The sequence below is a fragment of the Heloderma suspectum genome, chromosome 4, assembly GCF_057233095.1.
Source record: "Heloderma suspectum isolate Gila_16-S chromosome 4, 16-S_ref, whole genome shotgun sequence".
Classification (NCBI taxonomy): domain Eukaryota; kingdom Metazoa; phylum Chordata; class Lepidosauria; order Squamata; family Helodermatidae; genus Heloderma; species Heloderma suspectum.
The window spans coordinates 173,741,310-173,767,117 of NC_139461.1; the positions used below are offsets into that span (position 1 = coordinate 173,741,310).

Consider the following 25,808-nt stretch of genomic DNA (forward strand, 5'->3'; position numbering starts at 1 on the left):
GCTGGAAATTATGGGACTTTTTTCTGTCTGAACATGTATAAGATTAATCCTGTGCATGCTTAGACAGAAAAAAGCCCTACAACTCCCAGCATTCTGCAGCCAGCATGGCTGGCTGGGGCATGCTGGGGAGTTGTAGGACTTTTTCTGTCTAAATGTGCATAGCATTGTGCCCTTTCAGTGCAATCCTATACCCACTTTCCTGGGAGCAAGTCCGATGGAACTCAAGGGCACTTCTGAGTAGACATGTACAGGATTTTACTGTGACAGATAATAGATCATATGGAAATGTTAGAGAAAACTGTTTACATGACCTTTGGTATTTTCCAAAGGGATTCCAGTAATACTGTGATTCTAAACACTTCAAATTACTACTGATTGATCTCAGTCAATAGGATTTATCAATGGGTTAGCATGCTTAAAGCTGGAGCCAGCGTGACCTTGATGTACTTTATGGACACTGGAAGCTGCATCAAACTCAGTGGGACTCAGCCCACTGTTTCAGTCTCAGGGCTCCACCTTGGAATATGCTCACACAGCTGTAATGAAGAGAGTTCTCTCACCATGGGGTAACCCATTTCAGCCACACACTAAACATGATAACTCTGAAGTAAGTGGGCTTACTTGGGTGGGAACTATGTCTCATCAAAATCACTTTGATGCACTTCCAAGTAAACATATTTAGGACTGGGCTGTAATTGCTCCATTAGGAGGAAGAGGCACTCTGCATATGCCCAGGAGCTGGGCTTTCAGCACACAAAGTATCACTTCAGAATAGGCTTGAATTCTGGCACCCTTTATTTTATGAAGCTAACCACTGAGCCCATGAAAGACCCAGGTTCAAACCTCCACTCAGATGTGCAGTTGGTGGGGTGGCCTTGGGCACTGCCACCTCTCAGATCTGTTGCAAGGTCAGATGACTTTTTAAAAATCGCAATGCCCTTCATAGACCGAAAGACGGTATAGACCAACGCTTCCCAACCCGGCGCCCTCCAGTTGTGTCGGACTACAACTCCCATCACCCACAGCCGCGAGCTCTTAACCTCCTGCTGCTGGGGATGGTGAGAGTTGTAGTCCGACACAACTGGAGGGCGCCGGGTTGGGAAAGGCCGATACAGACATCACCATGGCAGGCAAGCTGCAAACCTAGACGGTCGGGTGGGGGAAGCGAGCGCGAAATGTACTTCCAAGTAAGGCTGCAAATCAGATTCACGCGCCTCACTCAACTTGCGGGAAAAATGACCGAATTCAGCGGAACTTCCTTCCCAGTAAACACGCCCAGGAGGACTTAGAGCTATAGTCTTGCGTACAACTGAGTTAAAATCGCCTCTGCTCCTAGCAGCTGGCTTGTGTGTGCGTGCTGTTGTTTTTGGGGAACCGCGGAGCGTTTGTGGAAGGGAGAGAGCGGGAGAGAGAAAGTCCTGGAGGCGCTGCAGGAAGTTCAGGAGTTGCTTTCTCTCTCGCCTCCTCTTCTCCCCGAGGGCGCCTTTTTGTTTTTGGCAGCAAGTTCCCACGCGGGAATTCTTCCCCATTCAAAGCATTCCAAGACGGAGGAAGGCGAGGAGGAGGAGGAGGAGGCCGCGGGCTCCTCTCCCAGGACCCCAGTCAAGCCCCCTTTCCCTCCTCCCCCTCTGCCGCCGCCGCCGCTGCTGGAGGGCTGCGACTCCCGGCGTGCAACGCGGGTGCCCCCACCCTTTAGCAAAGAGAGTGGAGGGAGGGGAGAGAGAGAGAGAGAGAGAGAGAGAGAGAGAGAGAGAGACCGTGTGTGTTACATGCCTAGCTAGTGGATGTAACTTTGCTGCTCCTCCGCCTGCTGCTGGTGCTGCGCGTGCAACCAGCCGGGCCCGCGTCGGCTTTCCCGGGAAAGCCGCAAAGCGAGGAGGGAGCGGCAGGCTGCTGGTGCAGGAGGCCACTCTGCGCGCCGGGGGCTTCTTCGCGCTTTCGAAGGAGAAGGAGGCAGGATGCACGACGCCCGGCTGCGCCTCGGGCGGCTCTCGCTGCTGCTGCTGCTGCTGACCGGGCTGTGCGGCGGCGCCATGGACGAGTGCGCGGACGAGCAGAGCGGGCGGCCCCAGCGCTGCATGCCCGAGTTCGTCAACGCCGCCTTCAACGCCACGGTGGTGGCCACCAACACGTGCGGCAGCCCGGCCGAGGAGTACTGCGTGCAGACGGGCGTCACCGGGGTCACCAAGTCGTGCCACCTGTGCGACGCCGCCCAGCCTCACCTGCAGCACGGCGCCGCCTTCCTCACCGACTACAACAACCAAGCCGACACCACCTGGTGGCAGAGCCAGACCATGCTGGCCGGCGTCCAGTACCCCAACACCATCAACCTCACCCTGCATCTCGGTGAGTGGCGCCAGCTGGGGAGGGGCCGGGGTGGACTGGATGACTCTGGGGGAGCCCTCGGCGGCAAACGATCTCTGGAGGGAAGAGGCCTGACTTGAAACGGCCGCATTGCCTCGCCGCAGCAGCGTGTCCGATTTCATTGAGGCAGCAATCCTATACACACTTACCTGGGAGCAAGGCCCATTGAACGCAGTCGGATTTCCTTCTGAGTCGGCACGTATAGGATTGCACACCTTTAACACTGAGTTTCCGCCGGTGCCTCTCCTTTCTTTTTTTGGCTCCACCCACTATCGACACTTCTATGATCCTCGGGGCAGGAATCTTATGAGGTTTTTTAAAAGAAATTGTGCTACCCACTAAAATGGCATGGATGCCAGTGATGCTTAATTGCTACTATTAATACTAGCAGCCAGGTCGGTACCTATAAAAGGTTGCAGCCAGGGTATGAAGGTGATGGTTGTCCTGTGTTTATCCCTAGCAACCAGTCTTTGGAGATATAGTGCTTTTGAACATGGATGTTCTGTGTAGTAATCACATCTGATAGTTGTTGATAGTTCTATCTCTGAGGAAATTTGTTTGATCTTTATAAAAAGCTGTTTAAAATAATGCCTATTATATCTTGTGAGAGCAAATACTGCACGGTTTCCTTGGATGCCTGCCTGGAAGTTCTGCTTACTAATCCCAGATGCTCTTGAAGTGATGATTCAGTGCTGAGGGAAAAGTCTCATTCTGCATGCTCATAATATACATATTACTTGGTCTGAAAACAGGGTTCAGAGCTAAGTATTGCCTCACACTAGGACCTGGGTGCCTCCTGTAGCTCCGTGAAGTATGGGGAGATTATTTTTCCTTTGCCTCCTATTGGGGACTTGATACAATGCTTGAGGGCTGAGGAAGGGCGCAGGAGGACCTGTTGCTAAGGTTCAACTGAGGGATGTACATAGCATTAGTGAAAAAGGTACCTCTAAAGAAGTGCAGAGTGCCTTTATCACATCTAGCCCCAGCATACTGCCCTAGAAACTATCCTCATCACCAGAGGAAAAGACTTTCAGGGCACAACCCTATGGGGATAGGCAGCTGCTTCTGAACTTGGAGGCGACCACCTATCCAGTGCAGGGCAGGAGAAGCATGGAGAAGATAATTCCCTATGTGCTTCTCCTGCCCTACGTTTGTGGCTAGACAGTCAGTTTCGACTGTCTAGCTGCGGGAAGGTGGAGTGGGGGAGGAGGCTGCCAGATGACACATAGGATGTGTTATACCGGCATTTCTGCCTTCCCTGCCCTGAAACGCCCCGTTTTGGCTGCTCCGCGCTCCTCTTCTGAGCGTGGGGCCATTCCACACTGCCTGTGAGGCAGTGCGGAGGCAGGGGGAGTTCTCCAGGAACCGACCTTGGAGCACGGGGTCTGAGGTCAGTTCCTGGAAAACCACATAACCTATGGCCGTCTAGCCGCTGACTAGCGGCCATAGGATTGCTCCCTCCGACACTGCTCACTTCTGAAATTAGGATCACCTGGCACCACTGATGTTTCCTCTACTGAATTTCCAGCAAATAAGGGATGTGTTGCAATTGTATTGAAAGTATATTTACATTGTTTTATTTGGTGTACTTCTCTTTAAACTGGATCTGTCGAAGCTAAGGGGGTGTCCACACACCAACATCCTATGATCTTGGTTTGGTCTAGTGACATTCCCTCCCTCACCCCCATGATAGAAAGTCAGCTGTATAGACTGTTGTTGGGTATTTGTTCTCCAGTTGTGTGTGTGCCGCCCACTCGCTCCCAGCAGTTACATAGGCATGTGACAGACTGAAGCATTTCCCATCTTACATATTATAGAAATCAGATGCTCTGTAACAGCAGCCGCTCCCCTAATTAAAAGAGGCATCTGGACATGTTCTAACTTGTTTTGTCCAGTGGAAGAGATTACTAGCATAAATGGCCTGGGAAATAACTGGTTCTTACCCAATATCAGAAGCTGGCCCTAACTTATATAGTATAAGACATATGCATTGTGTTTAGATACCTTGCCGTGGCCTTTACCTAATGGTCAGGGCAAATGTTGACAGTGGTATAGTGGAGGAGGAATGCAGAAGAGCATAGCTCTGGGACACTTTTTCAGAATAGGAGTAATGACATCCTCTGCAGGAGAACCAGGGCCATCCATTTACCTGGCAAGAGCCTTTCCTGCATTTTTTAAAAAGACGTGAAGGTGATTGTCCTACAATCTGTTAAACAGTTCAAAGTGAGCCTCACCAACATGTGAAATAGGCTGTGCAATACACAGTATTTTAATGTTATTCTCATTAGTATCCCACTATTCCTCTGTTGTGAGATGGCTAGATAGCGTCACTGATGCAATGAATATGGACTTGAGCACGCTCTGGGAGAGAGCGCAGGACAGGAAGGCCTGGCGTGCTATGGTCCATGGGGTCACGAAGAGTCGGACACGACTGAACAACAACAACAAATTCCTTTGTTGAGCTCATGGGTGTGGGTTCCTCCGGTGTATCATCACTATAACCCTATGACAGTAACTTGTTCAGGGACATCCATTGAATTTCATGATCAATTAGGGATGTGAGCCCAGGTCTCCCCAGCCAAAGTTAAACATGCTCACCGCTATTCTGTGACTGTCAGCTAATCTCAATAAATCGGGCATTATGCTATATACTGCTGCTCTTAGGGGTGTCTGTGTGTGTATATATATGAATGACTCCTTTGGGGCATGGCTATGAGGGCTGTCATGATGAGCTCCTGCACTTCAAAATGTATCACTGTGCCACTTAATTTGCATTCATCTTCACAACAGTTGGAGATCAGCAGCTTTGTCCCATTTTTACAGATGGGGATGAGAACGTGAGAGATGGTGATAAGGCCTCCTGGTGAGTCTGTAGGTGAGATGAGATTTGGACTCCCAGGCCTAAGACAGAATGGCCCTCTGGTTAGTTTGCAGAGATTACTCCTGGTATTCAATTAGATAAGGGGTGTCCGGCAATCCTAAATTTGTAGCTGTGGTGACACAGCTGCCGCCAGTACCATCCATCACTTTGTCCCATTACATGTGCTCATTCCACATTATGGAACTCTTCATTTTGAGCAGTGGCTTGGTCTACTTCCACAATGGAAAGACTAAAAAGTCAGGTGCTTCTGTGAGTTGTATCCTTATTTATGGTTAATGTATTGCAAAGTAGAGTGGCAAAAATTCTTACCTTAAGCTTTCCAGAAGCCCCAGTCCAAAAAGCATAGCCGTAGATGGCTTGGGGAGAAGATATTTTTTCAGGCACTCCTCCCTCCCTCTCAATCCCTCTTCCTTTTGTGTTGTGTCCTTTAGATTGTAAGCTTGAGGGCAGGGTATGTCTTATTATTAGTCGTGGTAAGCCACTCTGGGAGCCTTTCTTGGCTGAAGAGTGGAGTAAAAATGCTTTAAATAAAAAAGAGCTTAAAATTTAGTGTGATGAGCAGAGAGTTGGTGTCAAATGATGCAGCTTTCACAGCACTTTCAGTGGAAGCTAGTTCCACTGAGTTCAGAAGGATGTGTTCCCATCTAAGTACATACAGCATTGTAGCTTTGCTGAAGAATTTGGAGTTTGAGAAGTGCAGCCTAAGTAATTTTAATACTAGTTTATTCTTGAATCTTGTGGGTCCTTCTCTCCTTACAATTGTACTGGGATAGAGGGAAGCGTTAGGGTTAGCACCATCTACCTCTTACCCTTCTCTGGTTAAGGGAATAAATACCTGCAGGCAAGATCTCTTTTGCCACCTGCCTGTATTTATAGCTAATTAGACCCTTGTGCCTAAGCTGACATAGTAGATTCCCTTGACTAGACAAGGGGCTTGACTATTGCTCCACCCTTCCCTTTATAATCTCTCACTAGCAGTTTCTTGCACATCTGGCCTCAGTGCTTTTATTCTTAGAGCAGATCTCATTATTCTTTTGCATATCTTCTGTAAAGTTATAATTTCCTCCTCTCACTGTGCTAGTGTAATGTGCATTTTTCTTTTCCCGTACATTGTATGGGGATGCAAGGACTCTTGTTTGCTCTCCTTATTCCTCCCAATGTCACTCCTTATAAATGTGGAATTAACCTTTTCCTTCTCCATCTCTCTGCCCAATCCCACCCCACCTTCCTGGGTGTGTGTGTGTGTGTGTGTGTGTGCACGCGCGCACACACACGCACATTCTAACAAGGAACTAGATCTGCATCATCCTGAGGAGAGGAAATTGGTTGTAAGTCTTAAGACTTTTCAGGTTAAATATTGACTAACTCAATCTACTGAACAGGTCAATGTATAATGAAGACAGAAAAATTAAAGCAATCATTTCACAAAGATTGAAAGCTTTGCAGGGAGTGGAGCAGTGGAGAATGTGCGTAGTATACAATTCCATGTTGCCTTTGTATATCTGGGGACTTGGAATAAACACTTCAAAGGAGTGTTCTGTCTCAGGGTTAAATTGTTGCTTTGTGGTGGTCAAACATAATTTAAATAGGTCACAAAGCAGTTTCACAGTTAATCCCATCGCAGGCAAAGCAAAAAGGAAATGGGCTGTCTCCAAGTGGTAATAAATTGTAGAGGCTGATTTCTGCAGTATCCTAACAGGTTATTCCTCACTGGATTTGCCTTTTCTTTGGTTTGCTTTGAACAATGTGTGTGGTGGAGCTGAGATTTTGAAGTCTGAATGCAAACTTTTAAAAAATGAGCTGGTTTCTTTAATGACAAAGTAATTATTTGACGGGGAAAGCTTTTGACACTTCCTGGCTGCAAATAATCAAATATTTGCGCACCTGTGATGTGGTAGGTATAAATTTGGAGGCCTTTTGTATAACACAATAAATAACAGCTAGGGTAAGGAACTTAATAATAACGTACTTGCCTTGTAAATTCATCTTTTTGTCTATGTACACTAGAGATTTTGGAGAAGGATGTGGATGTTTGTGCTTCTGTTGTCTAGAGCGTACAACAGGAAAAGACTGGGAAACGGTGCGTGATGTGTCACAGTACAGAAGCTTGTTGCCTTGTTTGAAAGGAAAAATGGTTTTCACAAAGTAAGGAGCTGCCTCTTTTTCATGAACTTTTTTTGGTTGATGTTTCTCATGGAACTGGGAGAAAAGGAGGATGGTATGAAAAACACTATCCTGTGGCAACATGGAGAGCCCTGCCAGTATGTGGATTACTTGTTTTGAAGAGGGGTTATCACTATTCATTGCTGGAAGGAATGTACTGAAATAGCTTTCCCCTTCTCAGTTGGTGGTAATTCAGTATGTTTGAGCTGAATTTATATTCTGTTAAGTTGTTACTTTGTGAAATGTTGTTTACCATTTGCTTTCACAGGATACTTTTGATGGCTGCATTGTGTTATTCTGAAGCCTCTTCAAGATGCTGAGTATTGCAAAAAGGTTTTTAATTTTAGTAAGGGAGCTATCCTATCTGGATCAACGGTCGCCTCCGACCCTGGGGGCGACCGCCTATCCAGTGCAGGGTGGGAGGAGTGGTGAGGAGCGGATCTCCTCCTCACTCCCACCGCCCTGCTTTCACGGATGGACAGCTAATTTCGGCTGTCTAGCCACGGGACCTTGGAGTGCGGGAAGCGGCAGACAGTCGACACATAGGAAGTGTTGTACCGGCATTTCCGACTGCCCCGCCCCTGGGAATGCCGCGTGGAGTGTGAGGCTGATCTTCGCTTGCCTACGAGGCGGCGCAGGAGGGGGTGGGGTTTGGTTCTCTGAGAACCGACCCATCCTATGGCCACTGACTAGCGGCCATCGGATTGTGCCCTCAGTGAGTTGTCTGTGATTTGGAAAGTTCTTGGGGGAAAAAAGAAGGATTGGTATTATGAAATGACTGTTGGGAAATACTTCTGAATTGTGTTTTAATTTCAAGGTGGTTTGCTCAACATGGAATGGGTGCATAAGCCAGATTTGCAGTCTTACAAGTTTTAATGTGGGCTATAACTGATGTCTTCAAAACATTTACCTAAATTGGTTCCGCTTCTATTAGCTGTAATTGATAAATAAAATGCATGCAGGAGATGGAGTGATGCACAAGTACAAGTTGTATGCAGTTCCAGAATCAAGGTATGCTACTTGTGGGCAATAATTGCTTTTAAACCTTTTAAGTAGTATTAACAGAAGAGGTTTACCTGGGGCTGTCCTTGAAGGCAGTTCGGAAACTTTAGTTCAAGGGTCCCCAGCGTGGTGCCCACGAGTGCCATGGCACCCCTGGGGACCCCCAACAACAGCCGCAAAGCTGTCCTCCCTGCCTCCTTCAAAAATGTATCTTAAATAAAAAATTGAAAAACTTAGAGTGCCAGGTTTTCCTTCGTATTCCTGAACCAGTTGTTCACCGGGCAGGAAGAAAAGGAAAGAGTTGCTTCCTGGTCCCACCCAATCTTCTTGTGCCCCCATAGATCTTTCACCTTGGCTCTCTCTATAACTCTCCACTCCCTGTCTCTAGCCTCACTATTTCTCTCCACCCAGCCCCTTTCCGTACTATTTCTGTCCCTTCCCCATCCTAGCCTTCTTTCTCTCTCCCCCTTCCTAACCCCTAGTCTTGCTCTTTCTGTCCCACTCATCGCTTTATCTTGCTGTTTCTCTCCACTCCCAGCTTCTAGCCTCGCTATTTCTCACTCCCACCTTCTTATCTCGCCGCTTTTCTCACCCCCATCTCTAGTCTCACTCTTTCTCTCCTCAGTATCCCTTTGCCTTGCTATTTTCCCCTCCCTCCCAGCCCGTAGTCTCGCTATTTCCCCCCCACACACAGACACCTCTTTTGACTACCCATGCCCCGATGGCAGCCATTATGTGACTAGCCACCTCCTCCATGGGAACTATTTTGCGGTGGTGCCCACAGCAGTTTCTCAATTCCCAAATGTGCCCACAGGTCCAAAAAGTTGGTAGGACTATAGTGGCAGGTAGGACAGCAAGACTATATCCAGTCCTTGCACAGTGGTATTGGGGGTCAGTGAGCTTCCTGGTCAATTCAGGGTACTGGTTTTTCCTTTAAAGTCCTGAAAGGCCTATCCCACATAGTATGTGGGAGTGTCTTCGCTCATGTGTACCTCTTCTTCTTTAAGATCAGGGGTCCCTAACATTTTTGGGTCGGTGAGCACGTCAGGAATTTTGAGAGTGTCATGGGCACTCTCTCAAAATGGCTGCCATGGTGAGCATGGCTGGTCACAAGTTTCCCACACAGCAAACTGGTGAGACTATAGGAAAAGTAACTTCGTCAAGAACTGAAGTACAAGGCAGAAGTGCGGTCTGAGGTCCAAAATACAAAACCACTCTTTTGAACCCACAGTTTTCTGCTCCAATACCCATTTCACAGAAAGCGAACCCATGTGGTTCAAGGACAAGTAATTTGGCCAAGAAAATGACTACCGGGCAGAAGTGGGGTTTGAGCACCAAATGCCAAATCACATATTTGCTCTCACAAAGCAAAACAAAACACCAATTTTACAGGAGGCAAACTGGTGATACTTGGAGAAACACACACACCAGGGCGAAACACACACACACACACAGAACAGGCAAAACACTCTCCTTGCTCCCTCCCCCACCATCTAGTCCCTGAGGACACTCTGTCACCCATCCCCAGTGTACTTTTTTTCTTTTCTGGCTGGCGTTGGGCTGCAGCTACTCACCAGTTTTATTTTCTAAGAATGCCTCTGAATAAAAGTCAGGAGGGGCAGGAAGCTTGGTGGAGGCCAAGAGAGGTGCCCACCGGCACCACGTTGGGGACCCCAGTTGAAGATAACCAGGAAAGGCCTTGCACCAAATTCCATCAGTTGCCATCAGTTGCTGTAATAAGAGCAGAAATAATGTGGAGCAGGGACACCTCTGTTTTGGTGCCCACCATATGGAATCCCTTCTCAAAGGAGATTATTTAGTTTCTGCTGGTATTGAAACATCCTTGTTCTCAAATGCTTTTGCCAGACTCCTGATGAATATGTGTATTTTTCTATAATGGTTTTTAGGTCCCTTATGTGTTGCTGTAACTTTTTGTTGTTTGAAAAGCAATGGAGGGAGCAATCCTATTGCCACTAGTCAGCGGCTAGAGAGCCATAAGTTATGTCAGTTTCCGGGAACTGACCTCAGAGCCTGCACTCTGAGGTCGGTTCCCAGAGAACCGACCTTCCTCCCCTCCCATGCTGCCTTGCTGGTAGCTCGGAACGGCCCCGCGCTCTGCGCTTGGAAGAGGAGTGCGGAGCAGCGCAAAAGGGGCATTCCAGGGCAGGGAAGGTGGAAATGCCGGTACGACACATCCTATGTGTCGTTCTGGCAGCCGCTTCCCCCACTTCTGCTGTCTAGCTGCAAATGCAGGGCGGCTGAAGTGCAGAGGGGATGATCCCTCCGTGCTTATCCTGCCCTGCATTGGATAGGTGGTTGCCTCTGAGTTCGGAGGCGGCCGCCTATCTCCATAGGATGGCGCCCTTAGGGTGCAAACCTATACATGCATGGCTGGCTGGGCCATGCTGGGAATTGTAGGACTTTTTGGTGTCTAAACATACATAGGATTGTGCCCTAAGTGTTAATAAATGTATAAACCTAACATTTGTGTTTTTAGAATGCTGATCGTTTTCTATATAGGTGTGTCTGAAATATTCAATGTTATTTTTGTAAGGTACACAAAGCAGGCCGTCTTTACAGAGGATAGGGGTTTGTTGTATAGTTAAAGGCTATTTTTAGCTATGGAATGTTAGCAGTTCAGAACTGAGGTATTCAAAATTTAACTATATTTTATGAGTTTGTCATGTTTGCTTTTTTCTTTTTCTTTCAAGGCCTCGTTACTCTTCTTTATAATTACAGGGCAGGATAAAAATATCCTAAACAAATAAAATATTTTCCTGAAGAAGGTGCTGTATTCATCTTCCCCTTAACTATATCCATAATAACAATGTTTATCAGTCTTTTTGCATGGTAGAGAATGAGCAGTGGAGGCAGATCTGGCCTGAATGGGCTTAGTGTTGCCTGGAAACAGCTTTCTACTAGTGTGATTATTGTGCCAGGTTAGAAGTGAAGAAATTTTAGATAGCTTCACTGAAAATTTCACCCCAGTGCTTGCAAGGCTAAATCTTTCACATGGCTTTTGTTGGCCCTCTTTGTTTCAATTCAGTTGACTTTTCTTTCCGGGGGCTCTGTAGGATGCGATTCACTGTGGGGTTCTTGTATTCTAATCAGACAAGAACCCGATGGAACATGCAACCATCTATGAATATGTGCGGTTCTCACACATGATGACAGAAAAAGTATCAGGGCTGACAGTCTTTTAGCTTTTTCCACAGTACAATACCACTTCTATATATAGATGTCTTTTCCATTAATTTTCTACAGAATAGAATGGGCGGCTTGTTTGCTCTCTGTGTTAAGTAGAGAAAGTTAAAATAAGAGTTTTCCACTAGAACAAGCCCCACCAAAGGGGTGTTTTCATATGTGAGGTGTAAATTAGCTTTTCTTTAAATTTACATGGACTGCCAATTACATTACATTATATTTCTGTTCTACATATTCACCCATGGCATAACTCATATAAGCGAGACTTAACAGGGTGTTTTTACCTATGTGAAAACAGTCCAGGGCAAGTTCCTGTTCTTTAGCAACAGTATGACTTTGAGCTGTCCGAAAAACAAAAAAAAGTTAGATGTCAGAATGTCTTGAACTTGGGGCCCCTTCCTCAATATACTCTACATTCCAGGACCCCCCAATAAAGGGGGTGATCCAAGGACCTCTGTAGCTGCTCTGGGACCCTCTAAAAGCTGCCTTGGAACTCTGGTGAAGCTGGCTCTGCATGGGTCCTTGTTGAGCTGCCATTATTTTACTTCATTGCACTGTAGCTTGGAGGTAAAGGAAAGGCAGCTATGCTTTCGGATAGGGAGTATCAAGAGAAAGCTTGGGCTAAGTTGCCCTGCTGTCACCCTGCAGCTGGAAAGGCTGGTATGCCCCAGCTAGCTCCTCAGCAAAGAAAACTGCAACTGTTCTACCATTAATGGCCAAGCTGGCACTCCCTCATGCCCTGGGCCCCAGTAAAATAATAAAACTCTTCCACAGTTTGAGACACTTGTGTGTTATATTATTTAAATGTGGCTTGTACCAAATCTGTCTCTTCCCATCCTGCAGGTGGAAATAAATAACTTGGCTCACAGGGCTGTGTAACAGATACATGAGATTCTAAATATTGTATATACATAATCTGAAAAGTTATTAAATGAGTGCCTTATTTGTATTTGCAGAATTCAAAGGTAGACTTCCTGATTTCTCCATGGAGCTCAGGGTAGCACACCTTGTTTCTTCTCCCAACCCCACCTCCAGATTATGCTCATCCTGTGGTGATTGTCCCTAAATCTTCCAGTCAGCTTGGTGGCTGAATGTGGATATGCCCCTGAGTTAACCTGGTTGAAGTCCTACACACCAGCCACTAGGGCATGCTGGTTCTGTACTGGAATATGTTCTCTTACTGTTTCCTCCATGGTTGCACTCAGAAAATGTGCATATGTACCTTGCCAGCAACATCTATCCACTTGGAAAGTGCATTATTGGTGCATTTTGTAAACGTACTTTTCAAAGCATTGACATGGGCAGATACTTGTACATTTTCTTGGACCATGTGGAAGCAACTACTGAGGAAACAGCTATCCTACTAGTAAGAGAATGTGTAAAGGCAATCTTAAAGAAATTCCTGTTCGAGGAATGTGAGAATTTGATGTGGTACAGTATAGTATGTGTATGGTACTGGAGGAAGTTGTATGAAGCAATTTCTGAGCATTGAGTTCTAGAAACCTTACTGCCAGAATCTCTCCAGGCCAAGAACTAAAAGTTTTGAGCTACCTTGAGTGGAACTTGAACCAAAGATTCGATACTTGACCCAAATACGAAACATCACAGGCAAATGGGAAGGAGCACAGTTTGCTTTAGGGTCTCAAAGAACTACCACCACCAATAACTCTTTTAAAATAGAATAGTTCTCTCAGGGAACAATGAAGTTAATACAATAAAGTGGGGGGAATGCAGACATATGAAACAGGTGGGTGGCAAGGAAGAATTACAACAACCATGGTGTTAGTTCACTCCCCCACCCTGGCTCAAGAATAACTGTTAATCATTTTCAGTTTTAAAGATCCAACGTCTTTAAAGCTTCACTGTTTGGACATCATGAGGCAATCCTTACTTGCCACAGGTGACCAGGCTGTGAGTGGCTATTTACAAGCCTAAGTTACATTCTATACAGTTGTCCCATCCAAAAATGACCTGTGTGGAAGTTGTGGGGCGCCAAGCAGGAAACAAAAATTCTGGGAAGATCTTGATCCTGTCCAGGCAGTGGCTCATGTCTCCGTAGGTAGGCACATCTTATACTCCTAAGAACTGTAGCTTAATACTTAAGGCTAGAACATCTGGTAGATATAAATCTATTTGACCTGCAGTTGTTGTCTGTCCTTTTCAGTAATGTAACAAAATCTGGACTCATAAAGCCTAGTGCAGGCAATTGGTGAAGAGATTGAACAGTGAATCAAAAAGAGAGCTTCAGCTATTGGGTGGTACGGAAATGTAGAAAGAAAAAAAGTTCAAATCCCACAAGAACTCATTAGGTGTCCTTAAGCAAGACTCACCCTCAGCTCCCCATCTGCAATTTGGGGATAGCTCCTAACCTACTTTATGTTTTTGAGTCTTCTAAAGTTCTTTATAAATGCTAAGTGGTACCACTGTTTTTTTTTAATTATTCAGGCCCTTTTCCACCTTGTACCTTGTACAAGAATATACTTAGCCAATACAACCCACTCCCAATTTAAATGTTGGAGGGAATTAAAAGTAACACTGTAGTTGCTGTTCTGTAACCATAAGCAAGTAATAACCTTTAAATCTAAGCATCCTATTAAAGCATTTTAATATATAAGAAATTGTAATACTTAAAATTGGCGTTGTTTTTAATACTTAATAAACAGAAATGCTTTCTCTGCCCCTTTTTTGTGTCCTTGGATTGAGTGACTTCAGCCAATGTTTGGGATGTTCTGAGAAATCATCATTTGGTGTTCTTACTGCAATAAAAGACTCCCTTCTCTTTAATTTTGTTACACTTGAGGAGATTTAATTTTAAGTTCTAGTTTTTGAAGTCCTACAAAAGCCCTGCCATGAAGGGTTCAGCCACTTGTAATCAAGTTGGGGTAGGAATCTTGAAATACAAAGCTTAAGCAGATGTGAATCTTTTCTTCTTTAAATAAATGAGTTGACTATAACATAATAGTACCAAGGTGAAAATGTTAACTCTGGGTTATTAGTTATTAATGCTAGGTTGGATAAAAATAATGTTTTTTTGTAAAGGATTTAAATAGATTTTGTTAAATATTTTTTAAAATCACAGATACTGAATTTTTCTCATCTAAAAAGGTAATATAGGTACTATTAAATCTCATAATAAACATGCCCAAAAATGAATTAATGGCTTTGTCACATCGGCACACCCATTTAATTACGTACCAATCAAACGAGGACATTAATTTCAGTTTTTCATTTCATGAAAATGGCTCTGGCCAGCCTAACCACTAGCTCTTGCTTCTTGAAAGTTCTGGGCTTTGAGTTTCTGTTTCTCTGACTAAAGTCACATGTGCAAAGACACAGACTGGATAGGATTGTTGTTCTGTGCTTATGTGGTTGTGGAGCTGGGCCAAGCCAGGCAGAGGAGTTACTTGAGACACAGAGACAATATAGTAGAGTAGATAAAAAATTACAATTTGTTAAAAATTAAAATGTTTATTTTGTTTAAAGTAAATACTACATTTCTCTTAAATAACTGGGTTAACATTAAATCTGGATAGAAGCATGTTAGTCATGCAGTTAATTGTTAAGCTGAGTCTTTGTCTCATTCCTATGGAAATGAGAAGAACCATTTCTCAATCATGGATCATTTCTCAAATATGAATAGTTACGCGCTCCCTTACCAAACATTGGCATTTCATTTTCACCTGATGAAAATAAACAAGTGTTCTTCACTGTAAGGCCTGGAGGCCACTGACAGCTTCCAGTCAACTCAAGTTAAGCTCTCTGCCTCTTTCTCTCCCTCTCTCATTCACTCACTTTCTCTTTTTGTAGTAGTTACTCACTCTCATCAGGAGGGGCTCTTTAACTTTGCCTTGTTTATTTTAGCGGTGGGCCAGCTGCTGTGATCTGGGCTACCTGAGAAGACTTCAGGAGTGGGGAGTCAGGTGGCCTGGTGTCTGTTGCTGTGTATTCCTCCCACCCCCCCAGTCACCCACCTTATAGATGACAATCAGCCAATTGGCTCTGTTGGGGGAAGAGCCCAAGAGGCAAAGAGCAGCATGATTGGCTAACTGCGATGGTACGCTGCACAGATGCTGGAGGTGGAGAGGAAATTGAATGTGTGGACAAGAGAGCAACATGGACCCGATCCATCCCAGTCTAAGGACCACATGAGCCTGTTGCAATTTGACTGTCCAGTGATTTGGTGACTTAAGGCCTTACTTGGATGACGTGGATGGAAAGGAGTGAAAAGGCCTCTAGCCAAGCCGCTGCACAGCTTGGCCAGGGGAGAGGAGAGGGGCCCCCACAGCCAGGGAAAAGCCCCCAAGTGGCCTCTGTGGCAGTGCCTGGAGCCAAAGTGGCTCCTACTTGAAGATCACTGCAATAAACTGTTCTAGTCTGCCCAGTAACTGTCAAACATTGCCTTGACCAATCAGTTGTGACAGTTTCATTTTTATTTACTACTTTGTTTTTGTGAGGATGTGGCTGGGTCAAGCCAGTGTAAAGCAGAAAAGAACAACACTGAAAAGAAAAAGAGGAGACAAAACTGTCCAATGTGCATCTTCCTGTATTCCCATACTAAGGCTGCAATCCTATAACCACTTGCCTTTAACTAAATGGAACTTATTTCTGAGTAGACATGTATAGGATTGCACTGTTAATCTCAAACTATCATGGTTGCTGGTTATAAGAAAGGCTCTATATGGGAATGTTTTAAAGACATTCCCTCTATAGATAAAAAAAGGAAAGCCTGCAAAATATATACAGTGAGACAAAGAGATGAAAGCCTGTTTGTAGGAATGAAACAGAGTAAATAAAATATTGAGTTGTAAATTAACATGGTTTGGTCAGATTCACACTGTTGTTCAGAAAATATATGAAAAAGTTTCAGTGGGGAACTTGATTTAAATTAGTGATTTAAATCACACTTTTCCCTTACTGATTTAAATCAGTGGTTTAAATTGCCTTGATTTAAATGAATCCACCCTGGTCTGCTTTATAGTGTGTGTCTTTTTTTAAATGCATGGGAACTCATTTTTCTACCCTGAAAATAAACTACAGGCCTGAAGCCAAAGGTTTGGCTGGTTCTTTCCTATCAATTTGTGAACTTCAGCTCACCTACCTCTGCCGCTTTTTCTCCAGTCCAGCCATCCTTGCTCTTTCTTTGTTCTACTTCCTCTCACAGATCCTGCTTCTTAGTCTTCTCCGCTGCCTCCACTTCATTCCTCTGGGCCACTCCCTTACAGCTCTTGCTTCCTAGGCTGCCCTTTAGCCTGTTCCTTTTTCAGGCTCTTTCCTCCTTTTTTCCTTGTGCTTTGTCTTTTGTTCTTCTTCCCCTACTTTCGTAGGCCCGTCTGCCATATCCTTCTGTTGGTTCAGCAGCTTAGCCACTGGAAGCAATCTCTCTATAAGCTTGCTCAATTCTCTTTCCATTGTCCAATTTGCCAAACTTTAAAGTAGTAGGTTATAGGAGGAAAGAGAAAGAGGCAGATTTGGGGGCAGAAGAATAGGGGATATTACTAGAGTTCCTGAATAAAGCGGAGGAACTCGCCATGTATAGCACTGAAACTTGGCATTCCAAATGTTAATTGTTTTCAAAAACCTTGAGAGTTTGGAACTTGCTTTGCCATAAAAACCTGTAATTCTCACTGAACTAAAAATGGTGTTCTGCAGAGGATTGCCTCTGTACTGGATATAATAAAGTGAGATGCTTAGGCTGCTTACCTGGAAGTAAGTTGCATTGAACTTGGTGGGGTTTACTTTTGAGTAGACAAGCATAAGATTGTACTATTAGCTAGAACGTCAGCTTCTGTGCTTTAGTAGACAAGTAGGTGATCTCTCTCTTTAAGCGGTTTATTTATTTATTTTTTTACATATCCAAGAAATGAAGGTTAAAAAATTGAAAGAAATATCTCAGCTGAGAACTGTCTCTAACTGTGCAATTTGTCAGGAAATCCTTTGGAGACTTTCTTAAATCAAGGTCTGGGAATAGCTTGCTGAGCACTTCAGTGACTTCACTGTGGTATTTGTGGAGCCCTGAGGGGACTCTATTTTAGTTAGTCTCACAAAGGCTTGATTTACATTTTACAGGTTTCAACTTGAGTAGCTAAGAGATCAGCTTTTTTAAATGGCCAGCAGTTGTTCAGCGCAGTTATATAAAGTTGCTGTAAAGCTCTTCATCTCCGCCATGTACCCTTTAAACCCTTGAGTTTTTCTCTTGATTCCTTTCTCCCTGCATCCCTTTCCTGCAGCACTGGTGCCACTGTAGAAGACCCTTGGGAATACTATACATGGCTGAGCATTTATTTTAAGGGATAGAAGGAGCTGGGGACTGTGTGGCATTTTGCTGTACAAAATAGCTACTATTTGTGGTCTCGGACTGACTTGCCATGGAGGAATTTATTGCTAGGTGCTTTCTAGCAGTCATCTACAATTTTTAATGTTTAGTTATTTCCTGCTTGTAATGCTTTTATAATTTTGTAGACAGTTTGAGGGGGTGGAACTTTAAGATGTGAGTATAACAAATGTAACACTTGATGCAGGCAAAAAGGCTCAATTCAGACATCACACCAAACCATGGTTTGTGCTAACCCTAGTTTAGAACCCAAACAATGGCTTGAGTTTCTAAAACATACAGGCAGATTATGGTTTAGAGCCGCTTGCTTGATTTAATTTTTCTGATTGCTTGCTGCTCAGCTTTCTATGGTGCCTCTGAAGAAAGAGCAGGGACCGTAACCACCAGATTTTACGCCAAAGCTTTGTGCGATCCTACTTCAAATCATGTATGTTGATTCTGGTTAGTCAGTTACAAGCCATGGTTTATCAAATCAGACATGCCAAATTATAGATAAGCTTCATGATTTGGCATGATGGCTTAATTGAACCATAGTGGTGATTCCTTAACCATGGTTAAGGAGTAGTTTATGTTTGCACCATTGTTTAAGCATCCTTAGTGCTAGCCAGAATCCTCAAAACATTTTCAAATCAACCTTTCGTATAAGCCCAGAAAAGTTACTAGGGCAGAAACATCTTCAGCAGCCTGCCTGTCAGTACATTCCTATGTCAGTCAATGGGGGAGAAGGTGTGCACTTCGATTTTCTTATGATTTATGAAACCTTCCTTATCTGGTTGCTTGGAGGGGATTATTGCTCACTACAGGTGAGGGGCTATTTACAACAAAAGAAGAACATAAAAGAGCCTAACTCCTAGTAACGCTTGGTGCCGTTGTACTACAAAGCTGCTTGTGTAGGCTGGATGTGTGTCTGTTGACTTTCAGGAGTCAGCTAAGATGATGGATGCTCTGTCTTGTCACTACTTCTTTGAAATGCAATACAGGGACAAGTGTTACTTGTAAGTATGTGGTTTGCTGAAAGCTGTAAAATTCAGGGTTTGCTGTATTGTGGTTTTTGTTCCGCCAAGTTTTAAAGACCTTGGTGGAATTGCAGTTTAGCCCAGATCCTATTTTCAGTGTATCTTTACTCTTCATACTACGATGCTGTAGATCAGGGGTGGGCAGCTTGTGACCCTCAGATGTTTTGGCCTGCAGCTCCCATCATCTCTCACCATTGGCTGTGCTGGCTAGGGCTGATGGCAGTTGTAGGCCAAAGATTCTGGGGGGGCACAAGGTAGGTCAAAATTATTCCCATATCATAAGTGGAGTTCTGAGCACTCAATCCTGTGCTACAGAAACTTTTGCTGAGAGGCTGTAAGTTTTGTTGGAAATCGTACTATGCTGGCAGAACTCCAGATATGCCAGTGCCATGACAGATGTGTTGGTAGGTCGGATACGCTAACTTTGTTGTGTGTGCTCTCCTTCCTCCACCTTGTGTATGTTGTCCTCATAAAACTGTGCTTGTGAGTGGAATAGGGGTTTTTATCCCTGGCTGATGACTGGCAGTAGCAAAGTTATTTCTGGCTGTGCCACCCGGGCTGATGGGGTGGGACTGCTGGCTCCCTCTCTGTGCGGGTGGCATGTGGGCAGTGACAGTCACTGACTGGAGGGCGTGGCAGACTTTCCTTGGATGCTGTGGGTGTGTCTGCAGTTTTGATGCTGGTTTTGTATTTTCTACTTACGTGTTTTCGTCCTCCTGTCCTGAGCTGAGCTCAAGTTGGATGTAGTGGCTGTTCTGCTCTGGTAGAAGCAGCATTTCTCCAGTCCCAGCATAATGTGAATGTAGGATTGCTCTGTAAGGCAAGACTTGAACCAGGGACTTGCCAGTTTGCAGCTTTGTCTCTTTACTGCTCTGCTCCTCTAGCTCTCATGATTAAAATGTTGATTCCGATCCATTTTGGGGACTATCAGCTGAGTTCTGTGTACAAAGTGCTACAGAATTCATATTACAGTAGTGCCTTTAGGCCAATTCCAGGTCACAAAAGGTGCAAAATTTTGAGATCTCCAGATCTTCTTCATCAGGCAAGCTGTTACAAAATGCAGGTTTTGGAAGGGATAGGGGAGGAGAGAGAAAAAAGGTCTGACTTGATGTTGAAGACTGCATGGTCAGAATTTTAAGATGCAGTGCAGAAATCCAAATTAGGCTCTACTAGGTGGTGGTTTCACGTTGCACCTGGGACTGCCAGGACACGTTCCTGATAAATGGAACTTTATTCAATCACTCCTTTGACTTCGGAGATATAACAGGCATTGCCAATACAACTTCCAAGTCTCTGCAGCCGCAATTGGACTAATAAACAGAGCCCCTGGTGGATCTGAATTAAAAGGGAGTTTTGCAGTACTGCAGAATTGGGTTGCCATCATACTCCTTTGCTAGGTTCCTGGCTGCAGGGAAAACCTCCAGTACTGGCACTCTGTAGAACAAGGGTGGGAGGAAAGTAGATCAAGATATACTAAGAGATCTCCGTGTGAATTTGCAGTAGATCAATGGCAACAACAAAGACATCTCACCTCAATTAGGCAACTGAAATGAAGAACACTTTGGGGAAAACCAGGAGTGGGTTTTTGTGTGAAAGAACTGTGAGTTCAGTTCTGGTACTGAAACGTTCTGGGCCGAGAATGTGCTCAGGCACCCTTGTTTCTTAACTCCAAGAGTATGTCTGTGCCCCTGTTTTGCAACTGGCTCCACTTGGTTGTCCTTGAGGTTCTAGTAAAAAAAAAAAGTAGATCCTGCAAGTCTGAAGGCCTCCCACCTCTTCATAGGGACCTGTGCTTCTACCAGGGCTGAGTATTTGTCCCTTTAGCCTAGTAGTAGAGCCTGGCAGTAGTTCCTCAGAGTTTCAGGCAGAGGTCTTCTAGCCCCTGTGTACCTGATCCTTTTTTAACAGGAGATGCCAGAGATTGAACCTGGAACCTTCTGCATGCAGAGCCGGTGGTCCCTCCACTCTGGCCAACTTCAGGAGCTGTGAGCCATCTCTCAGCGCTGCAGAAAATTTCAAGTGCAAGGCAGAGTGAGGACAGAGGTGGATAGTAGTATCAAATAAAGCTTTTGGTATGCGTATGACCGTCTGTGTGGCACCTCTGAATATTTTTATTCATATCCATCAGAGCTCATTTGATAGTCTTTGTGAAAGTCAGTCTAGCTGGCTCAGTTCAGATTTTTTTTTGTATCTCTTTGGTATGTCATATAATTGGGCCTTCATGGCTCTGTTTAGATTGTCAGAGTTTGGAATGTATCATTTAAATTGGAAAGCAATTTATGACATCTGCTTTGTCACTGCAGTCACATTCTCCCCCCCCCCCCCCGCGCCAATTTATGATTTGGTAACACTTCTGACTCCGTAGTGACTCTGACACAGTAGCAGAACTCTGGACCAGTTCACATACTTACTTGGACAGTGATCATGTGCCCACCATCTACCATACACTGGTCCTAAGGTAACATGTGAGCTGAGGCTAAATTTGAATCTGGGGCATCCCAGCTTACATGCCTAGTCACTATGACCTGGTTCGCACATAACAAACCATAGTTTAATTAACCATGATTTGTTGAATCATGGGTTGTTGTAAACCCGCAACTATGGGTTAACTATGGGTTGTTAACCATGAACAACCCGTGAAGCGAACTCATGGTTTGTTGTGGGTTTGTGAACTGTGGGTTGTTTAAACTATGGGTTGTTACATGCAAACCCGGAATCGTGGGATGCTCATGGGTCGTTTCACCAGGCTACAGAAGCAGTGAGCAAGAGCAGTAAAAAACAACAACATCAGGCTCTTTATATTCCAGTGCTGCAAAGGCATTTGGGATACAGGGAGGGGACAGGTGAATGAGGAGGGAAGCAAACAACCAGGGACTGAGAAAACAACCAATGGTTTGTTTGATCATCTGCCACACAAATCCCAGGTGGGGCAACAAGCCATGTTTTAAATAAACCATGGGTTAGTGTTACATGCAAGCCAGGCTTATGAGTCAGTTCCAATTATATGCCTGGTGACAGCCTTCAGAGAGTTCCTATGAGTTGGTGGTTCCCACACATTGTGTGAGCACTTTTTTATTTTTGTAGGGTAACATAGCCTTGGCAAATTGTTGGAATTGACCTTGTAATGTGCTAGTTCTCTGTTATCCCTGTTAAGGGAAGCCGAACATAAGGCTTAGGGGTCAGGTCAGGACCTTCGGAGGTCTCCAGTGTGGCCTGCAGCAGTCTTACCACACTTCTATTGATCTGCTTTTGGAGCAGGAAGTTAATGTCCTTTGTTGGACAGAAGAGATCATTTGTCAATAGCTGCTACAATAGGCTACTGTAGCAGCCACTGGCAAGTTTTGATTCCTATTTAATGACTTTTGGGAGGTGGAGATGCTTGTCTTGGGAAGGGTGGACAGAACATAGGTTGGTAGATCTTTAGGTGCTTTGTAGGAAATTGGCAAACGCTTCTGTCCCATAGATCAGATTTTTTTTCTAATCCTTTCATGTCAATTAGTCTACTAGGAGACCCCTGCATATCTCCCAGGTATAGGACAGAGGTGAGCAAAATGTAGATGTGGATCTCTGGGCCATTAGCAGTAGATCGACAAGGGTCGACTCTCAATTGTTTAACAACAGCAACAACAAAATGACTTTCCCACCTAAATTAGACTGCTGAAATGAAGAAAGCTTGGGGTATCCAGAAGTGGACTTCCATATGGGGGACTGAGTACCGTTCTGGTATTGAAAACAAATTCCTAGGCTCAGAATGTGCTCAGAAGCACTTTTATTCTAAGTGTATGTCTTTTGCAACTGGTTGCGGTTGGTGGAGCTTGGAGTTCACATAAAGAACAAAGTAGATCCAACAAGCCTGCAGCCTTCCCATCCCTGCCCTAAAATACACCAAAGTGACTATATATAACCTTCTGGTTGCTTTTAAGTCTCTTTTAAGAAAAAAGACTTAGAGCTGCAGTAGCAATTTGGAATTTTCTCAATTTAGCGTCTTAATTGATATTGATGCTTTAATTGATATTTTCAACAGTGAAAATTTATAGGTGTGTCTCCTGGGCAACTAATTTGGATCTCCAGCTTGATATGAGTGTGACATCTCTTTTTTCTACAGTGAATGCTTGTAATTATTTTAAGGCTTTGCCAACTAAAGAAATATCCTGCAATCCTATACCCACTTACCTGGGAGAAGCCCCATTGAACTCAGTGGGATTTAATTCTGACTAGGCATGCATAGGATTGCATTGATAGAAGGATTGCACTCCCCTTAGAAGGAAGCCTCCGATTTCGGAGGCTTTTGCATATCCATTCTTTGCAGGCAAGGTGTGAGGGGCAACTGAGGTGATTTTCGCTTCTCCATCGTCCTTTTAATTTTTTCCCCCTCTAGATGGGCCTTTGAGCCCCCTCCCCTCCCACTGAAACATCCCCTTTTCCCTTCCTCCAATGCCATATTTGCAACCTCAGGAATCAGCTGGCACAGTTCTTTCTGTGGCAGCTGCGAGAGAATGGGGGATCAGAACTCAAAGTCCCCCTCCCGAAGTCATAGCACTGTGTACAGCGTTGGGGGACTGATGGACTCTTAACAATCCTATGGTCCCCGGAACACTCTCCCAGGGACCATAGGATTACTCTCTGAGTTGCTTAACCATATGTGTTTTAATCAATTCAGCATATAAATCTGCGTACACTTGCATATGCATACATAATTTTAAAGGAATAAAACATACTCTTTGTTTTTAGGTAACAACTTGATAGGGCATTTGCAGGAATTAGAATGGAGTGGGCAACTTATGGCCCGCCAGATGTTTTGGCCTACAGCTCCCATCATCCCTCACTATACTGGCTAAGGCTGATGGGAGTTATACATCAAACTCTTCTGGAGGGCCACAAGTTCCCCACCCCTGAATTAGAAGAAGCATTCTATGTGTGAGAGGATGCCGTGAAATGCCTCTTCTAAAATGGAGGCTTCCTCACAACTTTTGTGACCACTTCTATGTTTAAAAATAATTTGATAGAAAATCTGCTCCCAAGTCATTTGGGACACCTTTTTAATTGACCCAAAGACTAATTACCTGGTTTAACTCAAATCAGCTAAATATTTTGGCTTTTATAATGTGTCAGGTTAGTTTATAACTCTATACACAGCCAAGGAAGAAGAAACACCATCGGTGCTGTTCTCTTAAGACTGTGGTTGTTTGGTCACACATGGGGCCTAGAGTTCTGGAAATGTTTCTCTCCCACCCCCTGAGTGCTCTCTGTAGGCATGAGTAAACTGATTAAATTATACGAATCACTGCCCCTCTGCTTTTTAAGCAGGCTGGTTATACATACATCTGTATATACGTTTACTTTCTCACGCCTCAAGTGGCTTTTTTCTTCCATGCTCAATCTCTTCCTTGCTGTGTACTTTTCTGAGCAGAGGTATTTGGGGAATTCTTTAGGCTTAGTACATTAAATGTGTTCAGAGGCTTGTAATGTGGTGGGTGCATGGTGTCTTCTAGGAAAGACCACAGGGGATCTTGAGTATATCAGAAGCACATTAACTTCTCAAATCTGAAAGATATGCTGCTGGGCAAAGGGTAATCTTTAACTTTGGTAAACAGTAAGGATAGATGTGGTGGTGATGTTACAAATTGCATCAAGTGTGTGTTTTAAAAAAAGAAGACCCCCCCCCCGACCCCATCACCTTAAAATGTATATGGGGAGTGGTGTCGTATTCTGTAATGCCTTCAAGCGAATAGTAATCACTTTTTGTCTGTTAGCGTTTAGCATAAACAAAGCAAACTGGCTCATCTGTTTAGAATAAAATCTGGTGATGGGAAGAATGGCTGTTTAAAAACGTACACACACCACCAAGGTTTGAGCTGGTTTTCAGTAACCTTTGTTACAGTACTCTTTTTGTATGTATGATGTGTTAACTTGAACTGGTGTAGTGTTCAAAATGGGACCCATGGGCAGGGCCAGTGATGGGTGGAGGCCAGTCAAGTGTGCAAGGACGCTCCTTTTATCTTTTTCTTCCAGCCCTATTTGCACACATCCACTCCTCCATCAGGATGGTAGGTGGAGGGGATGTTTTCGAGTTCCGTCTCACATTTGCCATGAACTTACCATGTGACCTTAGCCTCCCATCTGCTACATGGAGATAATACTGATCTACAATACAGGTCTCTTGTATGTATTACAACAAGATAATGCAAAGACATTATATAAATGGAAGGGGAAGGAGATCAGTTCAGCAGTGCCAGAATGAAGAGATAACAGGTGTGTTAAATCTGCTTGGGCCCAAACTGATCTTACCTTGCGGAGGTGGAGGTGAAGCAACCTTTTGACCTTTGGGCAGAAGCCCGAATGTTTTTTCTCTCATCTCTGTAGTCACAGTGCAATTCACAGTTGAAGCACTTTCTTGGAGGGAGGGGGGGGAAAGTAACCTGGATCTGCTTGTTCCCCAGGCTCATGCTTGGGGCTAGACTGGCCTTCCCCTTCCTTGTGGGATGGTTGTGCTGATAAAGGGCTTCTTCACATAGAGTTTTTATCCTGCTGTTGAGGTTGGTGACTCACAGACATTTGTGGGTCCTTTAGATGACATTGGCAACCTCCAGGGCGTCTCCCACACAAAATGACCTTTATCTGATCTTTTAAAGATTGGAGATAGTGAGCTGTCAAGATATTGCACTTGAGTTCTGCTTGAGTTCCCTCCATGAAAGAGGAAAAGCTGCAATAAGGAGCTAGATCACAGCGCCATCTAGCTGCTGCATAATGAAACATATGGAAGACTCAGATAAGGGGAAAGGAAGCGTGTGTAAAGAGAGACCGTCTTGATCCTGCATTTAAAACGGAAGCAGAAAGCCCCATTTTA

At 44.5% G+C, this 25,808-nt stretch overlaps 1 protein-coding gene across 1 annotated transcript in view; it reads left to right on the forward strand.

Annotated features, from left to right (window-relative positions):
* Positions 1-1,697: 1,697 nt before the first annotated feature.
* LAMC1 (laminin subunit gamma 1) overlaps positions 1,698-25,808 on the forward strand; it is a 165,445-nt gene continuing 141,334 nt past the window's right edge. Inside the window, exon 1 of the mRNA XM_084851318.1 lies at positions 1,698-2,346. Coding sequence (XP_084707444.1) covers positions 1,959-2,346 — 388 coding nt within the window. The 5' untranslated portion in view covers positions 1,698-1,958. The remainder of the gene's footprint in view (positions 2,347-25,808) is intronic.